This window comes from Poecilia formosa, unplaced genomic scaffold, assembly GCF_000485575.1.
Source record: "Poecilia formosa unplaced genomic scaffold, Poecilia_formosa-5.1.2 Scaffold558, whole genome shotgun sequence".
Taxonomy (NCBI): domain Eukaryota; kingdom Metazoa; phylum Chordata; class Actinopteri; order Cyprinodontiformes; family Poeciliidae; genus Poecilia; species Poecilia formosa.
Window position 1 is genome coordinate 193823 of NW_006800497.1, and position 13807 is coordinate 207629.

At 40.6% G+C, this 13807-nt stretch overlaps 1 protein-coding gene across 15 annotated transcripts in view; it reads right to left on the minus strand.

The window, feature by feature from the left end:
* The window catches only part of LOC103129595 (ankyrin-2-like), a 200855-nt gene that overhangs the window by 134519 nt on the left and 52529 nt on the right, over window positions 1–13807 (minus strand). For 8 of the 15 annotated variants that reach the window (XM_016665235.1, XM_016665240.1, XM_016665237.1 and 5 more), the window contains exon 1: window positions 1344–1691. The exons of 5 other annotated variants lie outside the window; for them this stretch is intronic. In XM_016665235.1, the coding sequence (XP_016520721.1) occupies window positions 1344–1496 (153 nt within the window). In that variant the 5' untranslated portion in view covers window positions 1497–1691. Of the gene's footprint in view, window positions 1–1343; window positions 1697–13807 lie in introns of those variants that run through there. 2 more of the 15 variants (XM_016665242.1, XM_016665241.1) reach the window with 2 other exon arrangements.

A 13807-nucleotide genomic window follows, 5' to 3' on the forward strand; every position in this document is an offset into this window, starting at 1 on the left:
GTTATTAAACACTGTATGATACTATGCGCATAGAATGGATAAAGAGACTGGGAGAAGAAGAGACTCACAGAGAAAATATTTGAAATCATTCAGGCTTCTTTATTTCGTTATATTTGACTGAGAGGTGAAGATATTGAGATTGGGCATGTCTAGATGGATTGGTACCCCACAAAATGAGAGTAGTACCAGATCTAGGAAGGGGCCCTCAATAGACATCAGGATTTCTTCTCCACCCGCCAAAGAGATGGTGTTGTATTTCAGGAGGGACAAGGATCCTCTTCAGCCCCTGTACATCAGAGGAGCAGCTGTGGAGGTGGTCTCCAGCTACAGGTACCTGGGAGTGCACATATCCAGTAACCTCACCTGCAGTACCAACACCTCCTGTCTGGTCAGGAAGGCCCACCAGTGTCTCTACTTGCTCAGGAAGCTACGGAGAGCTGGACTTGGGAACTCAGTCCTGAGGAGCTTCTACCGCTGTGTGGTGGAGAGCGTTCTCTGCACCTGCACTGCTGCTAAGAGGACGGCTCTGCAGAGGGTGGTTAAGGCTGTACAGAGGGCTGTGGGGAGCAGCCTTTCCTTTACGATAGACTTCCACACATCAAGATGCATCACATGGCTACAGCACAGTTGAAATGGGTTAATGTGATTGGGTAAGTTTCTCCAACGTGGGGTCTGTTCATATGATTAGGTGAAACAAGGAAGATATCTGATTGGCTACTGATCATTCCTTGTTAAATAAAAGACATTTCTGGATCGGGGAGTCTCAAAAGTCACACAAATGCAGTGAAGCCCACAGGCCAGAAGCAGCTTGTAAATCAAATTTATTTGTGCTTGCATCAAAAATACAAGTAAAAATGTTGTTCTATTTGCGAATCATGTTTGGTGCATTTGAAAATATTGAGATTAAGCTCCATAGCACAAACAGTCAACAAACAGCAGCATTTGGAGTCCGCATGCTGCTGTAGATAAAACTACCCACCCCAACCCATACACACTTTTACACACCAAGGCTGGAACAAACACTTCTGGCAATGGCTTTAATAACTGCTGCTCTGTCTGTGAGGTTTGATGAGCACAAGACAATAGATGAGTGTACTGTAGATATTCTAGATGTTATTATTAGTGTTTTCATCAAAGGGCTGAAGACCACAGGACTTTTATGAGAAATGAAAGATTGCAAGCAGGCAAAGTAAAAATAGCATTAACATTTTAAAAGAAGAGCTGACGGTAACTTCTAAGCATTCAAAGCAGAAAAAAACAGTTGAAATGTTGTCTGCACAAATGTCTTAAAATACCTCAAACATGCATTTCTCTGTGCTGCACCTGTTAATGCAAGCTCTTACCAGCATTAGTGAAGGCTGCACAGGAAAATGTTCAGGGCAGTAGTATTCTGGCAAAGTGTTCTTGTCCAGGTTGAACTGGTTCCCAGCAGTTCTTAGGCCCTTGTCTGTACCACACACCTTACACATGGCTGTGTTGCCCATGGTGTACGACATTCAGATCGTTCCCAACCAAAAGTAGAAGAATCTATGAGAGTGCATTTAATCATTCGGATTATCCACTCATTTACCCTGGCTCTCCCTTAAAGCCCTACAAGTTGCCATCCAGGGGGTAAACCCCTCAGTCTTAGCAGAACTCAACTTGCCTTTCCCTGATGTGCCACGTAACTGGAATCAAATCAAATGACACTGTACAGCCAGCAGTGCAAGCTTTTCCTCGGTGCTGATTCCTACTCTGACCATTGACTAACAACCTCTACCTTCCCCTCCCCCATTCCCCACCAACTATGTGACTGGCTATTTTTACACCCACAGGCCAAACTGTGTATGTAGAGAGAAGGGAGAGAGGGTAGTCCACATAGCAGCCAGCCAACCCAGGGGGACGTGGCACCACAGACAGCCTAAATCTGCAACAGTATATGAGACCCAAATGCTTCAATACTGTATAATATATAGGGAATGAAATTCGGCATTCTGGTCTCTTTATTTCCAGATAGCACTGATTTTTTAGCTGTCACCTATACAGCCTATACTACGACTGAAAAACAGTTGGTGTGTTCGTACTCAATGAAACATGACTAACAAACTATGCAACATGAAGTTGTGTGCGTGCTTGCTGGTATATCAAGTAAAAAAAAAGCAAATTAAAAATCAACTCTGAATTCCGTCTGGGATTCCTCAATTCAATTTAAAGAAGCATTTCCCAAAGTAAAATTGAATATTTATGCAATATTTATGCTCCTTTCAACCAAGTATTTTCAAATAGTCGTTTTAAATGGTGATGCTGAGGAGCAAGAGGAAATCTCTGGTAGCAGTCAGTCTTCCAATAAATTTGAAGAGGCCTCTGACTGAAGACTGCAGGACAGTCTCGTGACTTATGTCTTGCAAACAACTCAATTTCTGGCTAGCAGAACAGATATTCCACAGGAACATGTCCCAGATGACACCAACAGTTGATGACAAGCACTGCTAATCCTCCTCATTTGCTTTTCCTGCTCCTTTTTAAAACTCTGCCTGGCCATATGGTTTAAGAGCCGGGTGGAAAGACATTGAGACGTCTTCAGTCAAAGGCTTCTTCAAATTCGCTGTAATACTGACAGCTACAGGAGACCTGTCTTCTTCATTGGTCTAATCTGAACGGCCTGCGACCAACGATCTCGGGTCGTTCAGAATAATTGAAGACCGTTGATCTGGAAGGCTGGTTGATAGTGGAAGCCAGGTTTCTATTAGACAAAGAACAGCACAGCTCTTTATCTCTGTAGAAACATGCAGCCTCATATATAACAAATCCACTTTGTTATCCAATGAGTGGACATTGGCCAGAAAGAGAGCTGGAATCTGTGGCTTACTAGCCTTCAGTTGGGCCAACGTGCCCACCCACTTCCCCCTCTTTAGTTTTCGGGGACAATGTTTTTTTTGACCGTTGTTCCTCACACTCTGCTGCACCAGTCCTTAGGAGCTGCGGTCTGCCAAGTGTGGATTTCAGCCTCGGTGACATATTAACAGCCAAACTGTCTCCAAAAGCTATCAGTCCAATCGAGCTCTATTTTAGCCTTGAATATGGCATTGAATCAGTGTCTAAATCAGCCATTTATGAATTAAAATAAGGCTTAATTCCAGGAGCTGGAGAAGCCAACACACCTCTGTGCGCCGCCATAGCAATACGTTTTTTGAGATGCTAATACACTGTTCCCTGATATAAAAAATCTTGTTGCCACTGTTATAATTTGGCATGATGCAGTCTAATGAGGACTCAAATGCAAAGATAATTTGAAGAGTAAGATGCTCAATGAAGAACCATTATGGTTTTCTGGTACTATGTTGGGCAATTAATGCTTTTTGACATTCTGTCTGAAGGTTCAATAATGTATTGGAGATGCATTATGATTATCAAATAATACAATGAACATTGTGCCAACATTGAAATGTGTGAAAAAAATGCAATCATTGTAAACAAATGTAGATTTAAACTTTTTAAAGGTATGTTCAAAGTATTATGTTCATTGATGATTTCTTGGTTAATGACAAGCTGTCATAGCAAAGACATTTTGAATAATGTCAACTTTGTATTAAAAGTGTCATAATTTACCGAATGACGCTTTATGACAACAGTCATAAATATTCATGAAGGCTTATTGATGTTGATGACAGGTGTTATGTCATGTTTATGACAGTGTCATGACAGTCTTATTCAACCCCCTTCAAATAAAGTGTTACCTAAGATGGTTCTTTGAACTTGTACAAAATAAACTTGTCAGCTCCTTAAAATTTTACACTTAAATATTGAACAATTTTAAATCTTTTAATTTATGCATGCTGAAACCATCCATCCCTTTTCTGTACACCCTTATCCCTTAGTGGGATCGGGAGGGTTGGCGGTGCCTATCTCCAGGTAATGAGAGGCGGGGTTCACTCTGAACAGGTTGCCAGTCTGTTGAAGGGGCAACATAGAGACAGGCAGGACAAACAACCATGCACACACACACACGCGCACACGCACGCACGCAGACACACACACACACACACACACACCTAGGGAGAATTTAGAGAGGCCAAATTTGGACTGTGGGAGGAAGCTGGAGTACCCAGAGAGAACCCACATGTAATGCCCACTGGTGTGTACCCACAAAAATGAAAAAAGAGCATGCATTTCTTTAAACGTTTATGGGGTTATGATAAGAAGATATTTTATTTAACAGGGCTTAATGACGATGGGTGCAGTAATGGTGTTTCACCGGTAGGTGGCGCATTGGGTCTCTGAGCTGCCTGTTGCTCTGCCATTTCTCATAAGGTAAAGTAATTTTATTTATGTAGCACTTTTTCAGCAACAAGGCAATTCAAAGTGTTTTACATGAGTTAAAATGAAATACAAACAAAATAGCAAACCAAAGGAAAGAAAAAAGAGGAAAGAAAACTAATCTAATGTTCTAAAGTATGTAAACTAAGTGCTCCTGTTCAGTGTTGCTAAGTATCTAATTCCATTTCTAAATAGTGAGTACTCTACAGTTTCTGATCAAATAAGCTAAAGAATGACTGATCTAAATCCTTTTCTGGGTTAAAAGTAATATAAACTAAGCAGAGACTGTTCCTGTTTAGTATTTCTGGATTCCAAGTTCGTAGTTATTCTAATTCTGATTCTGATTCCATTTCTGGGCTGTATAACATTGATCTAAATAGTGCGTACTCCACAATTTCTGATATTACAGTATTTTCCGCACTATAAGGCGCACTGGATTATAAGACGCACCTTCAATGAATGGCCTATTTTAAAACTTTTTTCATATGTAAGGGTTAGGCTATTCTATGCGCATTATAAGGCGCATAGAATAGACGCTACAGTAGAGGCTGGAGTTATGTTATCCATCCACTAGATGGAGTTGGACTAAACGGAATGTCAACAAAACAGTCAGACTCTGGTTGGCGAGGAGACCCTTCCGCGACTGGGCCAGGGCGTGGTTGGACGATGGTGACCCTTCTCCGTTCGTGCACAGCATGTTCATGGAGAACGTGGTGCTAAATGACCTGCAGGCGACCTGATTCTAGATGGTCGGTAGGTAGATAGGTCAGTCAAACTTTATTAACAAACCAGCGTTCTGACAACTATCCCAGCATGCACCGCGCGCTTCTTCTTCTATGGGCGAAAATGAAGTCGGCAGCTGCTTACCGTAGTTGCTACCCCTAACCCTAACCCTAACCTGTCAATATTGGTCCATATATAAGACGCACCGGATTATAAGGCGCACTGTCGGCTTTTGAGGAAATTGAAGGTTTGTAGGTGTGCCTTACAGTGCGGAAAATACGGTACTAATATACTAAAATAATCCTTTTCTGGGTTAAATAGGGAGTACTCCACCCTTTCTAACAAAAAAGAGGAAAGGACACATTAGGGCAGGTGGCAACATCCAGACAAAACAAAGGAACACCCCTGGCAGAGTCCGATAGAGCTGTTGTTATCGAGGGAAAAAAGACAAAGCAAAATATCAATTTTTCTTGACAGAAACTCATGTGTAAGTTAAAAGGAAAAACTAAATATATATTTATGCTTTTAATTCTTATCAAAATATATATTTATTCTTTTATTTCTTATTATGTCGGTTTTGGTCCTCCATAGTTTTGGAAAGTTAAGCTGTGATTTAATGCATTCACTTGAAGTAGTTTGTCTTCAAAGATGGTTATACCAGTTTACAATAGCTTAACATACATGCCCATTAAATGTCACTGTGTGTTTAATTATGCATATAAAGTGCAGTCAATTGAAAGTGCATGTTACCTGAGGAAATTGTGACAAAATATGATGTGATTATTTCTGGTTTAAGAAAAGCTAATGTTTATGATGGAACATGTCTACATAGACTATATATACAGTAAATTACTGAACTATAAATTGGGATGTATTGATAATAAAATGAGCTGGTTTATTCAATAAATAAGCTGAGAGAAATTGGAGTAACACAGACTGTGTCTCCCATGTGCTCATTTAATTGCTGTTTGTCAGCTTCATCATCTGCTGCTAACAGGTCCGTAACCCTTGCACCCGTTATACACGCATGCACAGGGAGAACATGTAAACTCCATGCAGAAAGACCCCAGGCTGGGAATCGAACCCAGAACCTTCTTGCTGCAAGGCAACAGCTCTACCAACTGCGCAGCCTGTGTGCTGAAACCATAAAATTAAAGTTAGCAGCATTGATAATCTCAAACAAATGTTACATTTATGTATCTGTGGTCTGTGTTAAAATATTAGCATTTATGGGCCCCTGGAACCCTGACTGAATTTGGATTAAACACAAGTGCAAATAACTGATATTAATTTTAACTGTATATTTTGATTTGTTGTTATTAAGACTAGTTGTGGGTTTAGATAGCATTTCACTGGAGATGTTTTCCCGTAACATTTAATTACCCAGTAATATTTTTACTTTTCCTGTCTACTTAGCATCTTTAATACAAAAACACGTGGGCCACTGGAGGACCACCTCGGTGCCCCGACAACCGGGCTTAGCAAGTTTTGGGTGGGAAACCCTGCACCTTGGCTAATAACTTAGCAATCACTGCTGCAGAGCTGGAGCCAGTTGTTTCGGGGACACTAAGGATTCTGATGTTGCACCTAATCATTTGTCTTTCCATATCCTTGCATTTTTCCTTTAATTCCACCAAATCCTTCTTCAAGCTGTTCACAGTGCTCTGCAGCAAAGTCATCTCACCAGACCAAGTAAATGGGCCACTGCTATTACCACACTACAACCCTATTTAGCCAGACTGGAATTCTAAAATAATGCAGAAAACCAACGTAATCCTTCACAACTCCTTCTGTTCGCTGATTGGTCCTGTTGAAAATCAAACAAAGAAATCTAGCTCAATGGGAAAAATCCCAGATGGAGCACTGAAGGGAGATGAGAATCAAGCGGGATCCTCACAAAATCCTTAATCCTCTGTCAGATTTAATATATAGCCAGATTAACCAGTTCTGACAAGCACAACCCTTTTCAATTTCATTCACTTCCAATCCATGTAATTTCATTAATGTCCAAGCCAATCTCGCAAGAACCCTCTTTGCCAATATCTTCATTCAGATAAAGCAGCCAGTATAATATATGCTGATTAAAGGTCACACTTCACATTTAACTCAGAGGTCATGCAGTCCTTCAACACGCAGTCTGAACAAGAATGTTTCTATCCTTTTTTTGCTCATTAGTTTGCCAACACAGCCCTTCATCTTTCCTTACATCCAACACACAAACACGCCCAACCCAGTGGGTAATCCACCAGGCGGGGCAGGCGCAGACAACAAATGCCTTTTAATCTGTACTGGCCATATGGCTTGATGGCTAAGAGATGAGGGAGAGATGTTAGCTACAACCCAATGCCCTTCTTATATTAAGGTAAAATGCTGTGCTTTTCTGACATGAAAAAACATCATGATGTTGTTACATTTCTGCCTCAATAAGTAAAGCTGGGATTAGCCCACAACCCTTACCCTAACAGAAAACACAATGAATTATGTCCCAAAAGAGGCAGTCTGGTTTGTTCTGCATTTACCTTAACACAAAACATCAGGCAATACTTAGTTCTAATAGTAGCTGAACTGAGACACGGAAGGAGTTGCAACCCACAGAGGTGTAAAGTAATATGATACAGTAGTTCAACATCCAATCAAGCTTAAAATCTGGGATTTAAAGTCTTCCCGCTGAGAAACATTCAGATGTTTGCAACAATCAGTATTAAACTCAGTAAATCTCACTTAGAGGTTTCTGCAGCACTATGAACAAGAACTAAATGAAAAATAAAAACATGAATTATATAAACTTGAAAACTGTTACCATGGAAACAGAGATTTTTCATGCCTGGATGAATTACCAGATGTCTCACCATTCCCAGCGAAAGGCCTGACCTCTTAATCTGACAGCATCAGCAGAAAACACAAGTTGTGGTTGTCAATAAGAGACTGTTTAATACAAGTAAAGTGTCATCTATGCAGGCTGGAACTATAGCAAGTTTTGTCCATATTACTTGCCAATAATATGGGCAGTGGTTCAGCTGTGTTATTTCAGCAACCGCTTACAGCAGTTGCTGACTATGCATGTGATGCCATCGGCTGCGTTGTTGCTAACACAACATATCAGTGTGTTTGTGGTGGTTCTGGTGATCTTGATCATGCCATGCTCTCAGCTACACTTTCAACTTTTCAACAGTTTGTCAGCTGTTCTGCCAGGGAAAACAAAACACTATTTGTTTAATTTAAATTTCAGCAATCCAAACTTCTCCAAGGCATGAGCTCCTCTTGGCAAATAAGATGACAGCCTTGTTTTTTTTCTGCTCAGGCTATAAACCTGTTGTTCAGAGGTAAACTGTGACTAAATAACAGTGAAAAGATGTTTAAAGGAAATTGAAGAAGGCCTGCAGGGTTATCTTGAGGGTACAGACTGGGAGGCTCTGTGCCAGCAAAATGGACTAAAAGAGTGACCGGTGATATAAACCTCTATGAGAACAAGATCATCCCCACCAGAACTGTTAAATGTTTCCCTAACAAAGTTTTTATCAGGGTTTACCCGAGAACTCTCTAAGCCCAATGATGGGGGCGCTATGTCAGTCATGCAATGGATTTATTAACCTGTCTGTCACGAGAGGACCCAAATTTGGGTCCTCTCGTGACAGGGGTGTCAAACTCCAGTCCTCAAGGGCCTCTGTCCTGCAACTTTTAGATGTGCCTCTGCTGCACCACACCTGAAAAGAATAATTAGGTCATTAGCAAGGCTCAGGAGAACCGATCTACACAGGGAGGAGGTAATTAAGCCATTTCATTCCACTGTTTTTTACCTGTGGCACATCTAAACACTGCAGGACAGCGGCCCTTGAGGACTGGAGTTTGACACCCCTGTCATTGTGAATGACAACCTGAGACCAACAGGTTAAACAATCTTATTTAATAAATCTACCATGTTTTCCAGTTAATAAAACTTTGAAAGTTGACAGGAAATAATAACTACGTTATTATGTGTTATTGGAAGACATTCCGATACCCAAGCACCAACTATAAAATCTTAAAAAAGACAACCATAAAAAAATACAATGAAAATAATTATTAGAATTTTGCACTTCAGTTGTTTCATGTATCTGAAAATTTTTGGCTCTTACTTGTTAGTTTATTCACTGAAGTTGTTAGTGTGAAAACCAGTAAAAGTCTGTGGTTACAGAGTTCCAGTGAATAAAAAAACACCTGACCTCAGTCTCCTTGTGTGTTCACATACTGACTTTATTGTTGCCATTGTGCTTCCAACCCTTTCACCAAAAAGATTCTTTAACCCATCTTTGCTATCACTGTTACAAGCAGTGTATAAGAAAAAAATCTTATAATAAATAAATAAACAATGCTTAGCCTGGTGGGGATGGAAGTAAAGCCTGGTGGTCCTGCCTTACCACTGGTAACCTGAAGGAGTTGCTAAGAAAAAAAATTGCCTTCCGGAAGGTAGACAGGGAATTATTAAGGAGTATGCAGAAGCAGCTAACAGTTTAACAAATTCCCCTCTGATAGCTAAACCTCACCCTAGGGCAAATTTTGAAAGATTCCAGCAAAGTGGGTGTAAGGAGATTTATTAAATAATCTTATTTTGATATATGACACTGTTCTAATTAAAAAAATTATCAAGAATAACACAGAATATATTCTATCATTATTTTATTCAAGGATCAAATAAAATAAAATGACCATTGAAACTTTCGTCAAATCCAGGAGAAAAGAAACAAATACACACATCGCTTTTTAATATCCACCAGTTACGTAAGCATGGGACTTTCCGTCAGTTTAACTAAGATGTCTTTTCACATCTCTGGCACAGCAGCTGTGTGACCTGGTACAACAGTTCAAGAGTTCAAAAAGATAATAACTTCTTAGAAAACTTCTGTGATCAGGTTTTGTTTTCCCCAGTGAATAAGCCAAACTTTCTTTTTTGTCACAACAGTGGGCAAAGCTAAACATGGGGCTAAGCGGAGGGGGTGTGATAAGGACGAAAGAAGCACTGTTGTCAACTAATTCACTTCGTTGCTATTGTTTACTGATTTTTAAGGCTCCTCCAGCAATATTTGTACAGAATTGTGATAATTCTAGTGACTCTTTTTCTGTGTTGTTGACTTTTATAGATCGGGTAAAAAATACCCACAATGAAATAATAACTCAATAGACAAAACTAAAGCATGAGTGGGATAAACAAGAGAAGAAAAAAAATATATAAAAAACAAGAGACAAGAAAATGGAAGAACACAATAGCAAGGAGACTGCAAAAATGAGCTTGCTACTATTAGAGGACATATTAGAGCCCTTAAAAAAGAGCTATGCCTGGAGATAACCGTACTTAAGGATGAGCTGAAGAAAGAAATGAAGAAAGAAATAACAAATCTCAGACAAGAAATAAACTTAACTACTTAAGTCTATTTCTTGTCTGAGATAAGAAATAGACTTAACTACTTAAGTCTATTTCTTGTTTCCAGAACAACCAATAGCTACAGGCACAGGAAATGAACATCAGCAAGGCCCAGACATGCATAGTTGAGGTGGAGGTGTGAAAGATGGACAATAATGAGATACTAACAAAGATGTTGGAGCAAACACAGTGAATGCGTGAAAAACTAATCGACCTCGAAGGGAGATCAATCAATCAAATCAATCAATCAAATTTTATTTGTATAGCACATTTCAGCAGCAAGGCATTTCAAAGTGCTTTACATAATTAAAGTAAAAACAGCATGTGAGAAAGAGAGAGATTTAAAAAAAGAAAAAAAACAATTAAAACGTTAACAGTGAGAAAGAGAAATAAAAAGCTGTATAACTTTAGTTGAGACGCCGTCAACTGGGACTTCAACCCTTTGGACTTTAGTCAAAACGCCGTTTGACAAGGACTCTAACCTTTTGGAAAAAGGAGGAACAATATCCAAGTCTTCAGTCTACCAACGGATGTAGAGCTCCACAGCTAGATATCTAGAGAAACTTTTAAAAAAAGGAACTCGAGCTTTCAGACGGGGCCAATCTCCAGATTTAACGAGCCACCGAGACCTCACCCAGAAACCAAGCCTAAGAGAGGCAACCAGATCAATCGTGGTCAACTTCCTACAATTAGAGACGAAAGAAACAATCTTGAAGAAAGCCTGGCAGAAAAAGATTCAGGTAAAGAGCAAACAAATCTACTTTGATCATGATTAACCAACAGAAATTGTTCTGAAACAAAAAGCATATGTGAGTATTAAAAAAATAGGATTGAAGGAGAAAGGAATATGTTTCCAGACACCTCTTGCTAAAATCCGGATACACTGGGATAACGAAACAAAGACATACAAAAGTGCCAGAACAGCAGCACAGGACACGAAGGAAAGGGGATACACTGCTGAGCCAGGAGAAGACACCATGGCAGCAGAGGAGAGGCAGCGATCAAAGAGGGAAGAACCGAAACCAGACACGACACACAGAGTGAGAGAAAAGCTACAAAACTGCAAGAAAAGAGGTAAGAATAATGAACAAAACTGAACATTCACCAAAGACTAGTTGTTAAACACTTGGGAACTCAGTCCTGAGGAGCTTCTATCGCTGTGTGGTGGAGAGCGTTCTCTGCACCTGCAGCTGCACTGCTGCTAAGAGGACGGCTCTGCAGAGGGTGGTTAAGGCTGTACAGAGGGCTGTGGGGAGCAGCCTTTCCTTTACGATAGACTTCCACACATCAAGATGCAGGAGGAATGTGGTCTGCATCATGAAGGACTCCACCCATCCTGCACACAGACTGTTCCAGCTGCCCCCCTCAGGCAGGAGGCTGAGGAGCATCCAGAACAAAACCACCAGGCTGAGGAACTGTTTCTCCCCTTCAGCCATCAGACTGCTGAACTCAAGCTGCACCAAATGCAGCTTCTGCACATAGATTTGCTACCCAGACACATAACTTAAATTACTTTATTATTCATTTATTTTTTTATTTATCTATTTTTTTGTGTTGAAAATTTCTTAATCTGGGACCTGAGTACAAATGTTGTACCACATCACCAAGCTGGTATGACAATAAAAAATCCTTGAATCCTATATTGCCCTTCAATAATCATTAGATTCAGATAGAGAAGATGGGCATATCCGACTACCTGATGCAATAGTTCACTCCTCCGTTTAGCCCAGTTCACACTACACATTTTTTGCCCTGATTTTCCCCTTACAATAATCTTAGAACATCCAACGTTCAAAGATTGTCGCTTGTGATAATCGTAACCGATCATCCTGTAGTGTGTGACTGATCAGGTCCAGTCGGTAGAGTCTCGTGGCCGCTCTGATCTAAATCAGGCATGTTCAACATGTTGGATTGTCCTGGCCAGTTTATCACTGCAGTGTGTGGGGTTTTCCCCTACTGGGAACGAGATCGCAGCCTGTTGAATGTGACCGGTAGCCAATCAGAAAGTGCGGATTCCCCTCCGTGCTTTCTGAGGGGAAGGGATGGAGAGGAATCCCACACAGCTGACACAGCGCAACCCCAAGTCCAGTGGACAACATTAATGTTTATTCAACATTTCGTGCAAAGAATATAGAAATGACCAGGGGAGGAGTTGGAGCGAAACTGGTGCCACAGTTGATATACCTGGTAACTTTTCAGCTGTTCATCGTTAACGTGACATAAATAGGTTATAATGATTTTCATTCAGGACTTTATGCTGGCACTAGCCACATGCATTGCTGGTAGATTGTAGTAAAACATTGATTAATGCCTGGTTTTAAAATGAGTTAACTGGACTTATAGCAATTATTTTGTGCCTATTGTTCACAATAAACATTAAATCAATACTAATTAACTGATGAAGTTTAAACACACGACTGGTAAAGATGAAAAAAACAGAATAACCTCATATCATAGTGCAGTAAATAAAGCCCCGTCCTCCACTCTTATCCAACTCCTTTCCTTTTTGTTATATCTTTAATTGCTTAACATAAGCTTGTGAACTATCGCTATTGCTTCTACATCATCAGCCACGTTTGTTTATTATAAATTTACATGTGATACAGTTGGCTTTTACAGGATTTTCTGTCTGAAATCTGAATGTCGGAGAGAGAAATAGGTTCATGTGTGGTGTGTTGCTCTTGTCCTGTGGCTGAACACCACAAGGCACGGCCGTTATACCTACGATTTTTTGTCGACTAGTGTGTGGTCTCATGTTTTGAAAATGGTCGGACAATCGGCCGACAATTCCAAAATCGTGTAGTGTGAGCTGGGCATTACACTAAGGAAATGAGGCAGGGAGGGTCAGTAGAGACCACCGGAGTTGAGCCTTTTTTCACCCACTGTCATCAACAGAGCGCAGATCATGCCCTTGCGCTCCTTAGGCTCCTTCACCTCGCGCCCATAATGGGGTAAATGTTTGTTGGTTAAAAAACCTGAGGGTACTTATAGATTCTGTACTGATTATAGGAAACTGAACAGCATTACAAAGCCTGACTCCTACCCACTTCCTCAGATGGAAGATTGTGTTGATTGGGTTGGAACTGCTGAGTATGTGAGTAAATTCAATTTGCTCAAAGGTTACTATCAAGTACCCTTGTCTGCTCGAGCCCACCTGTCTTCCACCTAAAGGAAGACACCTGTCTTCCTTTATTGTACCATCTGGATTATACTCTTACACTGTAATGAGTTTTGGCCTTCGGAATGCACCTGCCTCTTTCCAGCGGTTGATGAACCAAGTGGTTGCCGGGCTGGAAGGTTGTGCTGTATACTTAGATGATGTAGTGGTCTGTAGTGGTCAGTGACACCTGGACTGAACACATGCTACGTATCCGGAAGTTGTTTCAGCGT